Here is a 17,328-nt window from a genome sequence, read left to right as displayed (position 1 = left end):
CAAATCTCAAGAAGGAAAATTGTGCTATTCATCATCATCATCATCATCATCATCATCGTTATCATCATCTTCATCATCAATAGGCTCCATAGGAAAGGGAAAAGGTGGTTGGGGGAGGTGGGGAGGTCATCTTTTGACCAAAAATAGACTTGTTAATGTCTGTAGATTTGAGTCTGTCAAGACAATGTCAGTCACGCGAGCCTATCGAGGGGTCATGCATCCAGGGGCCCGAGGGGGGAGAAGGGGCCTTTGAAACAGGCCGACTCATAGTGCTTGTTGAGGTACGACTTGAGGGCGAAGGTCTTGTTGCACCGTTTGCACTTGAAGTGCTTGAAGGCCGAGTGGGTCTGCATGTGGGCGCGCAGGTTCGACCGGTCGGCGAACGCCTTCCCGCAGTGGGCGCAGCCGAACGGCTTCTCGCCCGTGTGCGACCTCATGTGGCCTTGCAAGAGCCAGGGTCGACTGAAGGCCTTGCCGCACACGTCGCACTTGTGCTTGAGGTCGTGGGTGAGGAGGTGCATGGCCATGGCGGGCATCGACACGTACACCTTCCCGCACGTGTGACACTTCTTGGCCATCTTGCTGTCCAGCGAGCGGTGCGTCTGCTTGTGCCGGCTCAGGTTGGAGGACGTGGCGTAGGTCTTGCCGCACTCGTTGCAGGTGTGCCTCTGGATGGCACGCGGGCTCCCCAGGGCTTTCCTCCGCGACCGGCCGTCCGTGATGAAGAAGGCGTCCACCGAGTAGCCCTCGCTCACCGCCGCGTCCCCGTTGATGTAGCCGTCGGTGATCTCGGACCCGGGGCTGTCGGGTGACTCGGAGTCGGGTGCCCCGTAGTCGCTGTGGAGACCGTCGTAGAGGGGGTCGGGGGAGGGCACTTTGAGCCCGCCATCGCTCTCGCCGTCGTACACCACCGGGCTGATGTAGTCACTGATGTAGCCGGCTGGAGGGATGAAAGAGAGAAACATAATTATAGCGAAGGTTACAGAACTTGAAACCGACAGACAAAGTACAATATCAAGGAGAAATGGGAACGGGAAGCACATTTTACTTTAACAATAGAAACACGGATTGTAAACGACAATGGAAAACGACCAACTCCCCAGACTCGGAGAGGATTTGAGTGGAAACACATGGTCAGGTTCTTCATCACACCCTCACGGAAATATAGAGATGAAGGATGGAATGCAGGAATAAAGAGGCCAACCACCATCATATCTTCTGGGATTTCCCATCCAAGTCTAATTTCTGGAGATGTTGAAATGATTGACTTGTTTTCATTTGTTCTGATCTAGTCAGCGATATACCCTTTGCGTTCTAAAGATACTGGATGGACAGTAGCCTATTGATTGTAAAATAACTATTATTTAGTCATTGTTATATATTAACTTGATCGATAGACTTTTTAGAGATTTTGTTTGCAGAGGATTCTGTCGGAATACAATTTAACACTGTTTTTGAATAGATTGTTAAAAGAACACGCCATGTACGGGTAGCCTTCGGGAGAGGGGTTAGTTGGACAATGCGTAGGCTAACCGGCCATGTCCGCTTCCATTCATTGTGCTAAGCTAGGCTAACATGCAGCCAGATAGCTTTCTACTGAACGCACAGAGAGGAGACTGGTATCTATCTTCTTGTCTCTCTCTCTGGAGGTAAGCAAATTTCCCAAAATGTCAGTGTGTTCCTTTAAGGGTATATATTGCAATAAGAGGTCGGAACTGATAAGCATATTGCTTCTTCCTATTCCCTTTCAGACAAAAGACTGTTTTGTTATTTTATCTTACTTTATTTTTTTATTCGATTTTTTCACAGCAAATCATCTTTGTATTTTTTTTTACATTGTTATTTATTGTTTATATATATTTTTTTTTGAAATAAATGATTCATTAATTCATTCAACTACACAAAAATACTAGAAGTAGAAATACCATACAAATTTGAAGTGATGTATTTGTGGAAAATAGGGTGGCAACCAAAAAGAAAGGCAAGGAGGGAAGTGGAAGAGTCACGTGGAGAATGGATGGAAGTCATCTATGTGATGGAAAGGTTGACGTACTGTACGCACTGAGACAACAGAAGGAAAGGTGGCGGAGATGGTGTGAATTGGTGAGGAGGCCCATGAGGCCAGAATTTGTGTGACTGTGTGAAATACGGAAAGTAAATAATGGTGAAAGGCCCCTTTTTGTTTTGTGTTATTTTCATTCATTTCGTTTTTTCTTTCTAGTTTTATAATACTTTTTTGTTGAAGATGAAGATTTAACAATAAAAATAAAACAAACAACGGCTTTAGTGTTTTAGAACTTCTCTCACTCCTTCCTTTAGAGAACGCCTGTGTTCCCACTGTGATATATAATGTGATACATTCTCCCCCTTTAAAGGTCTGAGAGGACCACAGCACGGGGAGACATGAGAGAGAGAGAGAGAGAGAGAGAGAGAGAGAGAGAGAGAGAGAGAGAGAGAGAGTGCAGTTTGTAATGGTCTAATGGTCCACCAGAGATGCCTTCTTCTCCTCATTATTTTTAATGGAAAGGACACGGTGTTGCACCGCAGAGAGCAGAGCAGAGCAGAGCGGGTGCTTTTAGCGAAACACAGCGAGTCCAAGTATTTCAACTTTAGCAGAGGACGTTGCATTTCAACGCCTGCAGCCATGAATAATACCCCACTGAGCACAGGGCCTACAAGTGGTGTGGTTTCTCAGACCATATCTCAGGAATCTGTATTAATATGAATATTATTGTTGTTGTTGTTGTTGTTGTTGTTGTTGTTATTTTTGTTTTATTATTATTGCTTATTATTATATATATATACATTGTTTTTTTTATTTTTTTAGAGGCATCTCCGTTTTAATAGATACTGTACTCTGCGTCTGTTTCCACTTGAATGGAGATTCCATCCCACACACATGGAAATCCACTAAAACACACATGGAATATAAATTATTCCTGCTTCATTCAAGCGGTTACTTGTTCCCCAACATGTTGTACTGTACAGGGGGAAGTGGGCATTAGGCTTTTAGCAACAACCAGGACTGGACCAGGAGGAGCATGCAGGACAGGGGGACGTTGTTGTCGAGGTGGTATTTATATGGAGAGTGGCCGGTTCACTCCTGTAAGTCTCTGCTTTCTTTTCTTTATTGAGACAACAACAGAAGAGCTCAGAGGTCTATGGAGGAGGGAAGACGGGATTTGATTCCAAACCAGCAGCAGAAAAGGTTGTTCCAGAGCTATAGGGGTGTTAAAAACCACTACTCTGGTTTGTGTCTGACCCCTATTAGTCGATTAGTCGACTAATCGGTCGAAAGGAGCCAACCTCTTAGTCGAATATATATAAAAAAATAAATAAAAAATATTAATAATCTTTTTTTTTATTTCTTTTTTTATCATTCTTTCCAAAAGAAAAGAGGCCTAGAAGCGTGGCTAATGCTAATAGAACACATACCAGAGGCTAACTGCCTACGAAAACAGGCACAGAGGCACTGAAAGAGGCTTTCACCCATCTAATGAACACACTAGACTAGACAAATATCAAGATGTATCCATCAGTGGACCAATTGCATGCTTTTTCAGAGAACAAGAAGCCTTCAGTCGACTCCTTCAGACATTAAGCACCCCCCACAGCCCAAATGGAATGATAAAAATAAAAAAAATTAAATTAAAATAAAACATTTAAATTACAAATATTATATATATATATTTTCTTTTGTCGACCAATAGTCGACTAACGGCAAAGTCGACCATCCAAATCCTTAGTCGGGGACAGCCCTATGTCGATGCCAAACACACACTCTTCATAGATTCTTTAAACAGCATTCCTTAAGCAACACCAGGGCCCTGTTTCTTGTACCTGGTTCAACTAAGTCGATCAAGATGTCATTATCCAGCTTCAGTTAACCCGATGTTCGAAGCCGGGAATTTCCTGTTCCTCGAAGGTGGATTCAGTCTCGTTAACTCAAGCCAGACTTGCGACTCAGGCTAAATGCGCGCGGCCGCTTCAGGCGAAAAGCCAGCATGTATCGATGGCAGAGATCCTGATTCTCTAACGGCATTGATTGATTAATTGATTTAAAACTTTATTGACAGATTGCAATACGGCTCAATCGCCTCGCCGACAAGTTAAATGCGTTATCTATAGGCTAATTTTAAGTCCCTCATTACCTCAATCAATCAGATTATATTTCTTTAAACTTGCCTGCTGGATTGAATAATCAAATGAGATCTTGCTAGCGAAAATAATTAGTTAAACTTATACAGAATTACGATACGGCTCTCTTACCCATTGATTGATGTATAGTCGATCTTTAACTTCGGGGTTCGAGACCCTAGTCTTTTCCTTCTTTTTGCAATATAGGAATAATTCAATTTGGTGCACGTTGAGAGCTATATAAAGAATGACATCCTCAATGCATGTAGATTTATAATATTTTAACTTAAAACCAGGCTACTTTGGCGTATAATCATTAATATTATATTCAAAAAAATCATATTGGAAACACCGGGTTTTGAACCCCGGTCTCTGGGTTGGCAGGCTTGAGCACTACCGCTGCACCACTGTGCCAGATGAGATAAATTCATTGTTTATACATTAATGAACGAGAGACCCGTGTTTAGAATATCCTTTGTTTTGAATGAAGTTTATCTCTTTATCCTCATTCATTAATGTGACGTCAACGGCTCATTCAATTTCTCAAATCCGTCAAACAGCGCATCTCATCAGACATCTTAATCCCAGTTACAATTAAAATAACCACATAATGTGTACATCGCACGAGCGAGCGCCACGGTATATATAACGTGCATTATTTAGGACAAAGTGAATTTAGTATCAGCATTTTGGGTCTATTTTACATTTCAAAAGCCCCCTCTGGAAGAATGGAGCACAAAAACGTAATTCAGAATGGTATAATGCAGATCGTAGACTGTGGGAATAGTTTCAGGAAACGGGCTGTCACTTCTTTGCGGGGGCGTGGCGATGGTTCAGGCTAACTTGAACTTAAACTCTGCTTTCGACCAGGCTCAAACTTTTGGATCTGTTGTCATGGTGATTTGGAAAATCCACGTACGGGGAACCGGAAAGTCCGGCTAACTCAGTTATCCAGTTAAAGTTATCCGGCTAACTCAGTTATCCAGGTACAAGGAACGGGGCCCAGGTCTGGGATGCAGCTGTCCTTCCTTGCCTGTTTAGAAAAAAAATTCAAACCCTCATGCTTGAAGAAGATATTTAGGACTAACAGAAAGCTCTCATACTATATACCTCCTCACCAGAGGCAGAATTAACCAGCTAGGGCATAGCTGTCTGACATCTGGGGGATGGTCTCTATAGGGGGTGGATAGGGAATGGTCTATGGGGTGGATAGTGGATGGTCTATGGCAGGGGTTCCCAAACTTTTCAGGCCGCGACCCAAAAATAACGGGGTCAGAGAGCTGCGACCCCCACTATTATAGGAGGTAAAAAAAAAAAAAAAAAAAAAAAAAAAAATGTATAAGTGGAAAGGTATGGTTGAAACATGCACACGTTCAAACGCACACACACTAATAAGCATTGGAGGCTTTTAACCAGGGCCGGACTGGGGAAATCATTCAGGCCAGGAAATATAGTGCAAAATATAGCCCCAGTCAGGCCACTTTTTAAGCAGGGGGTCTGGGGGTCCCCCACCAGGACATTTCTTGTTACAAAGACTTCATTTCCTGCATTCTGGTGCAGGCATTTTTTTTATTTGTACCCTTTAAATGCCAGTGTTTGTGATGGCATCACAAATGATTGTTAAAAAACAGGCTAGCATATGTATGATTAGCAACAACACTGACTTTGATGGATTTTCAGTTTTTTTGTAATGTCAGATTGAAAATAATACAATCTTTTATTCAACTTCAGCCCTGATCATAACACCACATATTAATTTTATAATTCTAACCCTTTAAATGCCAGTGTGTGTGATGGCATATATTTGCAATATATCAAATGCAAAGTAGATTTTTCTGGGGGGGGTTATTACAGGCTAGCATGTGTCAATGATTAGCAACAACAGTTTTTTGTAAGGGTCCCGCCTCCACCAATCACATGCGGCGCCCTTTGTGTGTGTGTGTGAGAGCAAGAGAGAGAGAGAGAGAGAGATAGTTCTCCAACTTGTGTGAGTTGCAGTGATCTCCTGGTTGTTCCCCACCTAGGTTATCTCTAACTATTGCGCTGCTGCAACTAGAAATACTGTCCTGGCCTGCTTCTAAGTTCAGTGGCCTGAGTGCAAATTTTTATTTTATTTTTTTAATAATCTGGCGACCCCCCCCCCCCCCCGGCGGCGGCGGCTCGCGACCCCGACTTTGGGAACCCCTGGTCTATGGGGTGGATAGGGGATGGTCTATGGGGTGGATAGTGAATGGTCTATGGGGTGGATAGGGGATGGTCTATGGGGTGGTTAGGGGATGGTCTATGGGGTGGATATGGGATGGTCTATAGGGGTGGATCGTGGATGGTCTCTACGGGGTGGATATGGGATGGTCTATTGGGTGGATAGGGGATGGTCTATGGGGTGGATAGGGAATGGTCTATGGGGTGGATAGGGGATGGTCTATGGGGTGGATAGGGGATGGTCTCTATGGGGTGGATAGGGGATGGTCTCTATAGGCTGGATAGTGGATGGTCTATGGGGTGGATAGTGAATGGTCTATGGGGTGGATAGGGGATGGTCTCTATGGGGTGGATAGGGGATGGTCTCTATGGGGTGGATAGGGGATGGTCTCTATGGGGGTGGATAGGGGATGGTCTCTATGGGGTGGATAGGGGATGGTCTCTATGGGGTGGATAGGGGATGGTCTCTATGGGGTGGATAGTGGATGGTCTCTATGGGGTGGATAGGGGATGGTCTCTATGGGGGTGGATAGGGGATGGTCTCTATGGGGTGGATAGGGGATGGTCTCTATGGGGTGGATAGGGGATGGTCTCTATGGGGTGGATAGTGGATGGTCTATGGGGTGGATAGTGAATGGTCTATGGGGTGGATAGGGGATGGTCTCTATGGGGTGGATAGGGGATGGTCTCTATGGGGTGGATAGGGGATGGTCTCTATGGGGGTGGATATGGGATGGTCTATGGGGGCATGGTAACATGGAACCTTCCTTTTTGAGAGCGTATACAACTACAAATGAAAAAAACAAGTGTGTTGGGGGTGGGCTTTTTCTGTTATATAAACCCTTTACCAAAAAGTATAATACTCATACCGAATGCTGACACATATACACTATAATAGACATATACTGATATATATATATATACAGTATAATACACATATACCGACACATATACAGTACAATACACATATACTAACACATACACAGTATATGCTGATACATACTGTATATACAGTATAATAGACATATGTAGACGGCACAGCAGGCTACAACATTGAGATGAGACCTAGGCAAGGATCCATGAATCATTCTGCGTCTCCCCCACGCATACCCCTACACACTGAAGCTGCTGCAACACCTGATATAGCCGTGTAGAGTTAAACAACACTAGAGCACAGTGGAAGCCATCAGAGACCTCTCCTTCACCCATCCACCCTGCAGTATACTGTAGCCAGGGTACAAGTAAAGCCCTCTGTACTGCATTTACCCTTTCAGGTGTAAGTTATTTGAAATGTCTCAGGTACATGATCATTCAAATGTTCAGTTCTAAATATTCTATCACTTGAAATGGTTAGTACTGTGTGTGTGTATATATATATATATATATATATATATATATATATATACCGGTATATACAGCTCTCATTCAGCTGGCTGCTAAATAGGGGTGTAACGATGCATCGATTAATCGAAACGCATCGATTCTAATGTGTTCGATTCGATGCATCGATTTGAATATGTTAGAATCGATTATAATCGAAATCGAAATTAAAATAAAATTGTGTGTATTGTTTTTATTGACCTATAGTCCATTCATGCTGAGTGAATCAGTTCCCCCAGCAGCCACATTTGTGTATTCAAATTTTTGGGGGGAATTAACTAAAATTAAGCTAAAATGTATCGAATCGAATCATGGTCAAATGAAGAGATTTCATGATGCATTGAATCGTTGCCTGGAGAATCGTAATTGAATCGTTGTGAGGTCGAATCGTTACCCCTTCACTGCTAAACCTTTCCACCTTCTGACAGCTGAAAAGAGAACAACATTTGGGTTTTCCAAATGAATCCTCTGGGGGTTGGAGCAACATTACAGCGAGCATTAGGCATGACACCCCAAACATTACAGGAGAACACTTCCCTAGGTGAGAGCCTGTGGGTACGGTATATAAATACAAAATGACTGCAGGCTATGCCTGGCCTTGAGCCTGCTGATTTAGCATGGTACAGTGATCTTCAGCACCGCGGACAGCTCCAGCACAGGACAGTAGCATCTGAGAGTCCCCCATCGTCTCTCTACAGTCAGGCTGCTGGCTGGGGCTTAAAAGCTCTCTAAGCTCACACAAGAATCTTTGCTGGCAGAAATAAGGCCGCTGGAACCCTGTCTGAAGCCGCATGCAAGGGTGACATGTTGGAAGGAATTCTAAAAGCAAGTGCAAAAGCAGAAAAAAATACCAAATATTCTCAATGACAACTTCAAGAATCAAGAGGTTTATTTGTCACATACATACCAGGGCATACAGTGAAATGCGGGTGGTGGTCATGCCCACATTGATTGTGCAAAATACAATAATAAAAATAGGCATAGAGAAAATTAAATAGGTAAGACACAAGATATGCATGGTAAAAAAAAAAGACACGCTAAGTTCCTGAGAAACTGGTTCCTATATACACTACTATACAATATACAATTTACAATTTTAACTCTTACTGTATCTAAACTATACTATTAGTACCTCCTTCCTTTAAAGTGACTTTCAATTTTTTAAAGTGACATTTTGTTCACGTGGTTGTTTTAGCGGTTGGCACATCAGTGTTCTGATGGCCTGGGGGAAGAAGCTGAGCCGGAGTCTCTGTTCTTGCAGCGTGTGTCCGTAGGCGCTTGCCTGACCGCAGCAGCTTGAACAGGCTGTTGTTGGGGTGGTGAGGGTCTTTCATAATTCTGCAGGCTCTGGATTTGCACCTTCTGTTGTATAAGTCCTGCAGGGGTGGTAGTGCAATACCCGTAGTATGCTCAGCTGAGCATACCACTCTCTGTAGGGCCTTCCTGTCCTGGGCCGTGCTGTTTCCAAACCAGGCAGTGATGTTTCCAGTCAGCATGCTCTCTACAGCCCCGGAGTAGAAGGAGTGGAGTATCTTCCCCGATACTCTGAACTTCCTTAGCTGTCTCAGGTGATAGAGGCGCTGTTTCGCCTTTTTCACCACAGAATCTATGTGTGTTGTCCATGTCAGGTCCTCTGTGATGTGGACTCCCAGGTACTTGAAACTACTCACCCTGTCCACGATAGCCCCGTTTATCCACAGTGGCGTGTGTCCCCTGCTGTATTCTCCTAAAATCCACGATCAGCTCTTTGGTTTTACCAATGTTCAGGAGTAGGCTGTTATCCCGGCACCAGAGTGCCAGTTCATCAACCTCCTCCCGATAGGCCTTCTTGTCGTTGTTAGAGATCAGCCCCACCACCGTGTCGTCCGCAAACTTCACTATGGAGTTGGAGCTGAACCTGGCCACACAGTCATGTGTGTATAGTGAATACAGCAGGGGGCTCAGAACACAGCCCTGGGGGGACCCGATACTCAGGGTGATTTTGCTGGCGGTATGACCCCCCCACCCTGACCGCCTAGGGCCTGTCACTTATAAAGTCCAGGATCCAGGCACTCATGGCGGAGCTCAGACCCAGATCGATCAGCTTGTCAACCAGTCTGGTGGGGACTATGGTGTTGAAAGCTGAACTATAGTCAATGAACAGCAATCTCACATAGCCCCCCTTCTGGCAGTCTAGGTGAGATAGTGTGTACTGTAGTACTTGGGAGACTGCAGCGTCAGTGGACCTGTTTGTCCTGTATGCAAACTACAATGGGTCCATGTTACTGCGGAGGGAGGCACAGATGTGGTCCTTGACCAGCCTCTCAAAGCATTTCATGACCACAGAGGTGAGTGCCACCGGTCTGTAGTCATTAAGGCCTGCTGGAGAGGAGTTTTTTGGCACAGGGATTATAGTAGACATTTTGAAGCAGGCAGGGACCACGGACTCAGCCAGGGATAGATTGAATATGGATGTAAATACTGGGGCCAGCTGATTTGCACAGGACTTAAGTATTCGTCCTGTTATCCCATCTGGGCCAGCTGCTTTCCGAGTATTTACACCCATGAACGCTAATCTCACGCTGTGTTCCGTCAATGACAGAGTGTGTGTCCCCTGCGGATGAACCCCCCCCCCACGCGGCAGCCGGCGAGTCAGTGGCGCTGTTAGCCGGTGAGCTAACGTCGCCACTGCTCGCCCCAAAGCTGGCGTAAAAGGAGTTGAGTTCATCCGCGAGAGAGGCATCGGCACTCACTATTGAGGGGGGACTGACTTTATAATCAGTTATCGTTCGTACTCCCCGCCATAAGCCTCTCGTGTCGTTCTGTGCCATCTGTGTCTCCATCTTGTTCGTATATCGCCGTTTAGCAGCCTGCACCTAATAGGCTGCTACCTTGTACTCTTCCATACTTCCCAATGCTCGGCCCGAGTTGTAAGCAGCGGTACGAGCATTCAGGGCCACTCGGATGGAATTGTCCACCCACGGTTTCTGGTTTGGGAAAACCTGCACCTTCTTTGTGGGGACAATACCGTCAGCTGACGTTGCTATAAAGCTAACAACAACAACATCAGCATATTCACTGACGTCACTGGAGCTCGACCGGAGCATCCCCCAGTCGACGTCCTCCAGTGCGTCTCGTAGCGTGGCCTCTGAGCTCTCGCACCACTGCTTAAAGGCCAACTTGCAGGTTGTATTTTTGTTCAATAAACAATGTGACTAGGCCAACGGTGACTTTCATGAAGAGGGGGGAAAAAATTATCGAAATTGACCCAGTTTTAGCGTTTTTATCAAACATTTTGTCGACCCAAACACAACCACCATGCACGTGGATATTTTAATCCATGGTTCATAACGTGCGTGTGTCATCTTAATGATGACGTCACATCAGGTGCAGGGCAGCGAGGGGCTCTGAGAGTCACAGGCAGGTAGTGGCAGGAAGCAGAGAGCCTTGCTACTACTAGCCGAGGAGTGAATGAATGAAAATGTATCTGTTTCACCTAACAACACTATTGCTCAGTGATCATAGCCATTCATCTCTAAAGCTAACCACTATTTGTAAACGCCACAACCACGTTACCATATTTGTAATAATGTAAATCATTGTGTCGTTGCACTATGACCCGGATGGGCATAAGGCGTATAAGTTGCCTGAAGTGACGTCACGGCCCCGATAGCGTCTGATAAGCTTTTTAATTTTGCTCCGTACATGTTATTCGTGCGTGGACCTTTTTAACCCTTTCTGAGTGGCATTTATGGCGTCAAATGGAAAAAAATAAAGAATGAAATTAGATACCAATGATGTAAACTACCCATAATTGAAGAGTAGGGTTTAACCTGCAAGTTGGCCTTTAACCTCTCGCGACACAGCAGCCTCTCAGGCTCTTTGTTTGTAGCCGGGCCAAAAGAAATATGGCGTCGTGATCAGATTTACCTGAGGAGGAGCCGGCGCTGCCTTATAGCCCTTCTTAAAAGGGGTGTAACAGTGATCTAGCGTATTCCCTCCCCTGGTGGTGCATGTAATGTTAATGGCATAACTTCTCAGCCTTATTGAAATCGCCAGCTACGACCATAGCCGCGTCTGGATGCTTGATTGATTTGGTGTCGGTTCAATGAGTCCTGTATAGGTCTGCCAGAGCTTTGGCAGGTATCTGCTTGAGGTGGGATGTATACCGCTGTGATGATTATGGCTGTGAATTCCCGGGGGAGATAGAACGGGCGACATAGGATGGACAAATGTTCATGGTCCGGCGAACAGGAGCGGGAAAGAATCTTCACCTCCTTGGGGCTGCACCAGCCGTTGTTTGTGAGGAAGCAGACCCCTCCACCTATATGGACTTTCCCGACTCTTCTGTTCGGTCAGCGGCGCGGAAGACAGAGAAGGAATCAGATGGGATGATGATGATGTTGTGATCCGGTGTTGATGGCTTCTTCAACCATGTCTCCGTAAAGCATAGGATGTCGCAGTCCCTCACGTCCCCGTTGGAATCTAATCCTTGCTCTGAGATCATCCATTTTATTCTCCAGCGAACGTCCATTCGCCAACAGAATCGATGGGATCGCGGGGCCCGGTAAGCAGAACTCTTTAGCCTGATTCTGATTCCACTTCTCCGTCCTCTGTGCTTCCGTTTGATCGCGCCGCCTTTTCCATTGTCCTCGTCTTTGTCCTTGTCCCGTCTTATCGCCGATGGGCAATCTTGGCAAACAGTGTCGTTAAACTCCTCTTTCAGTCCGGAGTTTAAGTCCATAAGTGACTGGTACGACGTCCATGCCACCGTGGTTTTTTATAAAAAAGTATTAAAAATAAACATAATAACTAAAAATGTTGCACAATTTCTGCGGAGCAAAACCCTCGGTCGCGCCATTGTATACTTGGTACAATCAGTGGATAGAGGTAGAGGAGGAGTCCACTTCCATTAACCATTACATGCCTCTGAAATGGAATTAATCTAAGGCATGAAAGGTACAACAGGTCTGCTACTTATTGCTTAATTTGCATTGGTTAATTACCAAAATTAGACAGTGGTAGGCTATAATTCAGCCAATCAATTTTGATTAAATCAAGTCAACATGTAAATAGAAACTGAATTTCCATTTACTAATGTATTCTAACAGGTTAAATATGACAACCGTCTAATGAGAAAAACATTTTCAATAATTAAATTTTGAAGAAAATTACAAGTTGACTGTGCATGCGTGTGTGTGTGTGTGTGTGTGTGTGTGTGTGTGTGTGTGTGTGTGTGTGTGTGTGTGTGTATGTGTGCGTGTGTGTGTGTGTGTGTGTGTGTGTGCGTGCGTGCGTGCGTGCGTGCGCGTGCGTGCGTGCGTGCGTGCGTGTGTGTGTGTGTGTGTGTGTGTGTGTGTGTGTGTGTGCGTGCGTGCGTGAGAGAGAGAGAGAGAGAGAGAGAGAGAGAAAGAGAGAGAGAGAGAGAGAGAAAGAGAGAGAGAGAGAGAGAGAGAGAGAGAGCTGAGCCAGAGAAATAAGGTTTCAAAGCAGCTGAAATTGAGTGGTGTCTGCCCTTTAAGACACAAGTAGTTCCTCTCTATTATTCATCGTGTCTCCGGGGGAATTTAAAAGAGGAAACAGCAGAAGCAACAAGCTCCCTCTGACACCAGCTCTCATAGTCGCCTATCTGTCACCTCTAGATCCACAGTGCCACACTGTCTATCTGTCTAGAGATCTGCTGCGGTGTGTGACGTCCCACATGACTACACACACACACTACCATCACACAAAATCCTGAACACGGGAGCATATGAATTATTCCAGGTTCATTCAACCGGTAACTTGTTCCTCCTAACATGCTGTGTTGTATGAAGAAGAAGCCGCATCATAGGCTGTTCTTGCGCCGAGCAGCGCTATACTCGACTCAAAACATAGCAGTCAGAACGGCGGTATTGTTTGCACGCTGTTGCTGAGGTGGCACATTTCGTGCCAAACCGAACGAGGCTTGTTAACCCTGACATTACCTTAACACCAAACAGTCTATTCATTAGGAGGAGGGGGGGGGGGAGGGGCTGTGTAACGACACGTCAATGACACCGAGGTTAGAGGATGCGGATAGATGAGAACGGAGGAGAGGAGAGGAGAGGCAGCGGGGGTGTTCCGGGCATCAATGTGACGCACACTTGTAGGGGGGAGCCCACAGCGCGAGGCCGACGGTTTACATTATTCTCTATCTATTTTAAAGGTATGAGAGATAGCCTTCATCAAAAGATATGTCATAGTGTGACACGCACACACAAAAAAGCCTAACGCAACAAGTTACATTTAGGATGACCTCATGTTAAGTCCAATGGGCTTCTTTAATGGAATGAATTCCCTTTCATAAGGCATGTGTCATATTCATCAGTTACACAGAGTCATCAGTTACATGGATAAATATGCAAGCGTGACATAATAATAATAATAATAATAATAATAATAATAATAATAATAATAATAATAATAATAATAATAATAATAATAATAATAATAATAATAATAATAATAATAATAATAATCGGAGGCGCATTGAGCAAAGATAAATCCTTGTAATTTAGTCTATTTTGGAGGTATACGGATGTTAAAGTATGATTTATTGATCGAAACGAGTTGATAGCCATCAACAGATGCCTTGCTTAGTTAGGACAGTCATCGTGGTGTAGAAATGTGCCAACCTGGCAAAAATGGAACACGCACGCGGGAAGCAGAGAGAGAGAGAGAGAAAAGCACCGAGCAGAATAAAGCGGTATATATGTTGAGGTGGCATCGTGTATATAGGTCCACTACACGTTATAAAATATAGCCACCAAAACCGTGTTGTATTAGCCTATACGTCTTGACATAATTTGTAAAGTAGCCTATATATATATGCACATGTGGCCAAGGAACAATTTGTTGGAATTCAACACGAATGTGGGCAGTTAAATTCCACTGCGTGTCATCAGCATATAATGATATATTATGTCCATGGCATGGGACTGAGACATGCCCCCCGGTGTTGCTGTGTGTTGTAGACTCACAGTGCCTTATCTAAATGTTGTGCCCGCGGGCGGCTACCTGCAGGTTTACCGCTGCATGCTGTTAACCTCACTGCTAAAGAAGCCCGCACTGGGATGTTTGACTTGGAATCATCATCAGCAAGGATCCTGTTACAGTACCAACACATAATTTACACTATAAGCACTAAACGTGTCCCCGGAACTTGGGCGAAACCCTGATTATGAAGTGAATAGCAGCTTATTATTATTATTATTATTATTATTATTATTATTATTATTATTATTATTATTATTATTATTATTATTATTATTATTATTATTATTATTATTATTAGTAGTAGTAGTGTAGTAGTAGTAGTAGTAGTAGTAGTAGTAGTAGTAGTAGTAGTAGTAGTAGTAGTAGTAGTAGTAGTAGCCTAGTAGTAGTATCATCATCATCATCATCATCATCATCATCATCATCATCATCATCATCATCATCATCATCATCATCATCATCATCATCATAATTATTATTATTTATTCATTACAACATGTCAGAAATGATCTGTTTTAGGATCAGACCTCATCTTTTATTTGACCGGGAACATTATACGCTTGTGTGTGATACGCTGTTGAATAGCATATTATATGTTCTAAAGTAATCATACAAAAAAACACTGAGTTTATAGTTTATCGTGCCTTGGCCTATAATGCCCCACGTTAGGAGGAGGAGGCAGTGGGAGGTCATGGCCTCCTCAGTTAAAACATGTGAGGAGGACCAGAGAGTTGTATCACAGTGTTGAGCCTCTTCCTCAGGCTCCTTAATAATAACACGATGTTGGACTAGAATTATCTATGAGGGGGATATTGTAGTCACAGCCTTATACCTGCCTGTCTAACCCAAGTATGCAGGCTTATGGGATAATGGAGTCATATAGGCTATAGCCTATACCTATACCTCCCAGTCTTACCCACACAGCATGCAGGAGGACTGCAGTCACATCGATAAGGTCACCTATAGACCTACAGTTGACCTGTGCTTTGTTTTTGACAATGTATTTGATTGAGAAGATGAGATGGAAACTATTTGACATTTGACATCCCCTTGTTTGCCCATGGGAGATATATATATATATATACGGATATGATCGATAACAGGTGCTGTGTGTGTGTAGGCTGTTTTATGTGGTAGGCCTATTACTGTATCACTGGTTTGGCTCGGCCAGGTAGACACAATGACAATAAGGGGTTTATATAGGACCATATTATGTGGTAGGCCTATTGCTGTATCACTGGCTTGGCTTGGCCAGGTAGACACAATGACAATAAGGGGTTTATGGGACCATATAAACCTATATCTAAGATGTATGGATGTATGCTTGTGAATGATTATGCTATGCCAGGAAAAGTAACACATAAGAGCCAGATACTGTTGAGATAGAAACAATCTGTTGCAGGCTTGACTTGGGTGTTGCATGAATGAACTGGTATGACCTATAGAGTAGTGTGTCGTGTTTTATGCCTACTGTAGCCTATTGTTGATTCATATCTGATATATACAGACCCCCCGGCGCGCGGCGGTAGGCTATTATAGGCGGCCTACCTTTGTCATGTAGCCGCAGACTGAGGTCCGACCTGGGCCGGTAGCCACTGACCAGATCCGCCCCCGAGAAATCATCCAATTTGATCTTCTTCACCAGGAAGGACCTTGCATGTTGGCACACGCACTCACTCACACACGCACACGCACACACACACCAACACACGCACACCAAAACACGCACTCACACACTGACACCCCCCCCCCCCCACACACACACACACACACACACACCACACACAAACTCACTCACTCACTCATACACACGCACACACACACACCGCCAAAAAGCCACAAGGTTGGCCAGCGCGCGCGCGAGAAGGAAGACGTTCGTTCGTTCCACCCCCCACCACCCACCCCCCCCTCCCCCCAAAAAAGAAAGACGAACCGGAGACTGTCCAGGCTTTCAGAATTAGAAGATGAGAGGAGGAGGAGGAGGAGGTAAAAGAGGAGAGAAGGAGTAAAGAGAGTAATTTAATCCAGTAAAAATCAAATGATCCGTTATTATGTCCCTCGTGGCTCCTCAGTGAAAACGCAGCTTCAGCACCGGACAGCTCCCCGCGGCTCGTGTCCTTCTCCACTGTCCGGTGTCGAGGAAGTAGAGAGAGGAAGGCGCCCTGCAGCGCGTGGCTCTCTCTCTCTCTCTCTCTCTCTCTCTCTCTCTCTCTCTCTCTCTCTCTCTCTCTCTCTCTCTCTCTCCCACTCTCTTTCTCTCTCTGTCCGTGAGAGAAGGATAGAGTGAAAGAGGGACGGAAAGAAAGAAAGAGAAGAAGAAGAAGCTTCAGATAATCAATAGTCCCGTATAGATGTGATCCCAAATCCAGTGAGTCACTTCTATTTACAACGATAGAAAAACACACTGGTTCTGTGTCTCTCCTCTCTCTCTCTCTCTCCTCTCTCTCTCTCTCTCCTCTCTCTCTCTCTCTCTCTCTCTCTCTCTCTCTCTCCCCTCTCTCTCTCTCTCTCTCTCTCCCTCTCTCTCTCTCTCTCCCCTTCTCTCCCTCTCTCGTGCTGCTGCAGCCTGCGTGAGCCGTTCCCGTGACTGTGCTGTCTCGCGATCAGCTGTTG

The 17,328-nt window shown here is 44.8% G+C and overlaps 1 protein-coding gene across 1 annotated transcript; it reads right to left on the bottom strand.

Annotated features, from left to right (window-relative positions):
* Positions 1–212: 212 nt before the first annotated feature.
* On the bottom strand, positions 213–16,367 carry LOC311247778 (transcriptional repressor scratch 1-like; the record flags this gene model as incomplete). Its single annotated transcript, XM_084338776.1, has 2 exons — positions 213–940; positions 16,264–16,367. Coding segments are annotated over 2 exons (832 nt in total), but the record flags the coding sequence as incomplete, so codon positions are not given.
* Positions 16,368–17,328: the final 961 nt, after the last annotated feature.

Source organism: Notolepis coatsorum, assembly GCF_963971535.1.
Source record: "Notolepis coatsorum genome assembly, contig: SCAFFOLD_481, whole genome shotgun sequence".
Classification (NCBI taxonomy): Eukaryota; Metazoa; Chordata; class Actinopteri; order Aulopiformes; family Paralepididae; genus Notolepis; species Notolepis coatsorum.
This window is presented reverse-complemented; position numbering and strand designations above follow the sequence as displayed.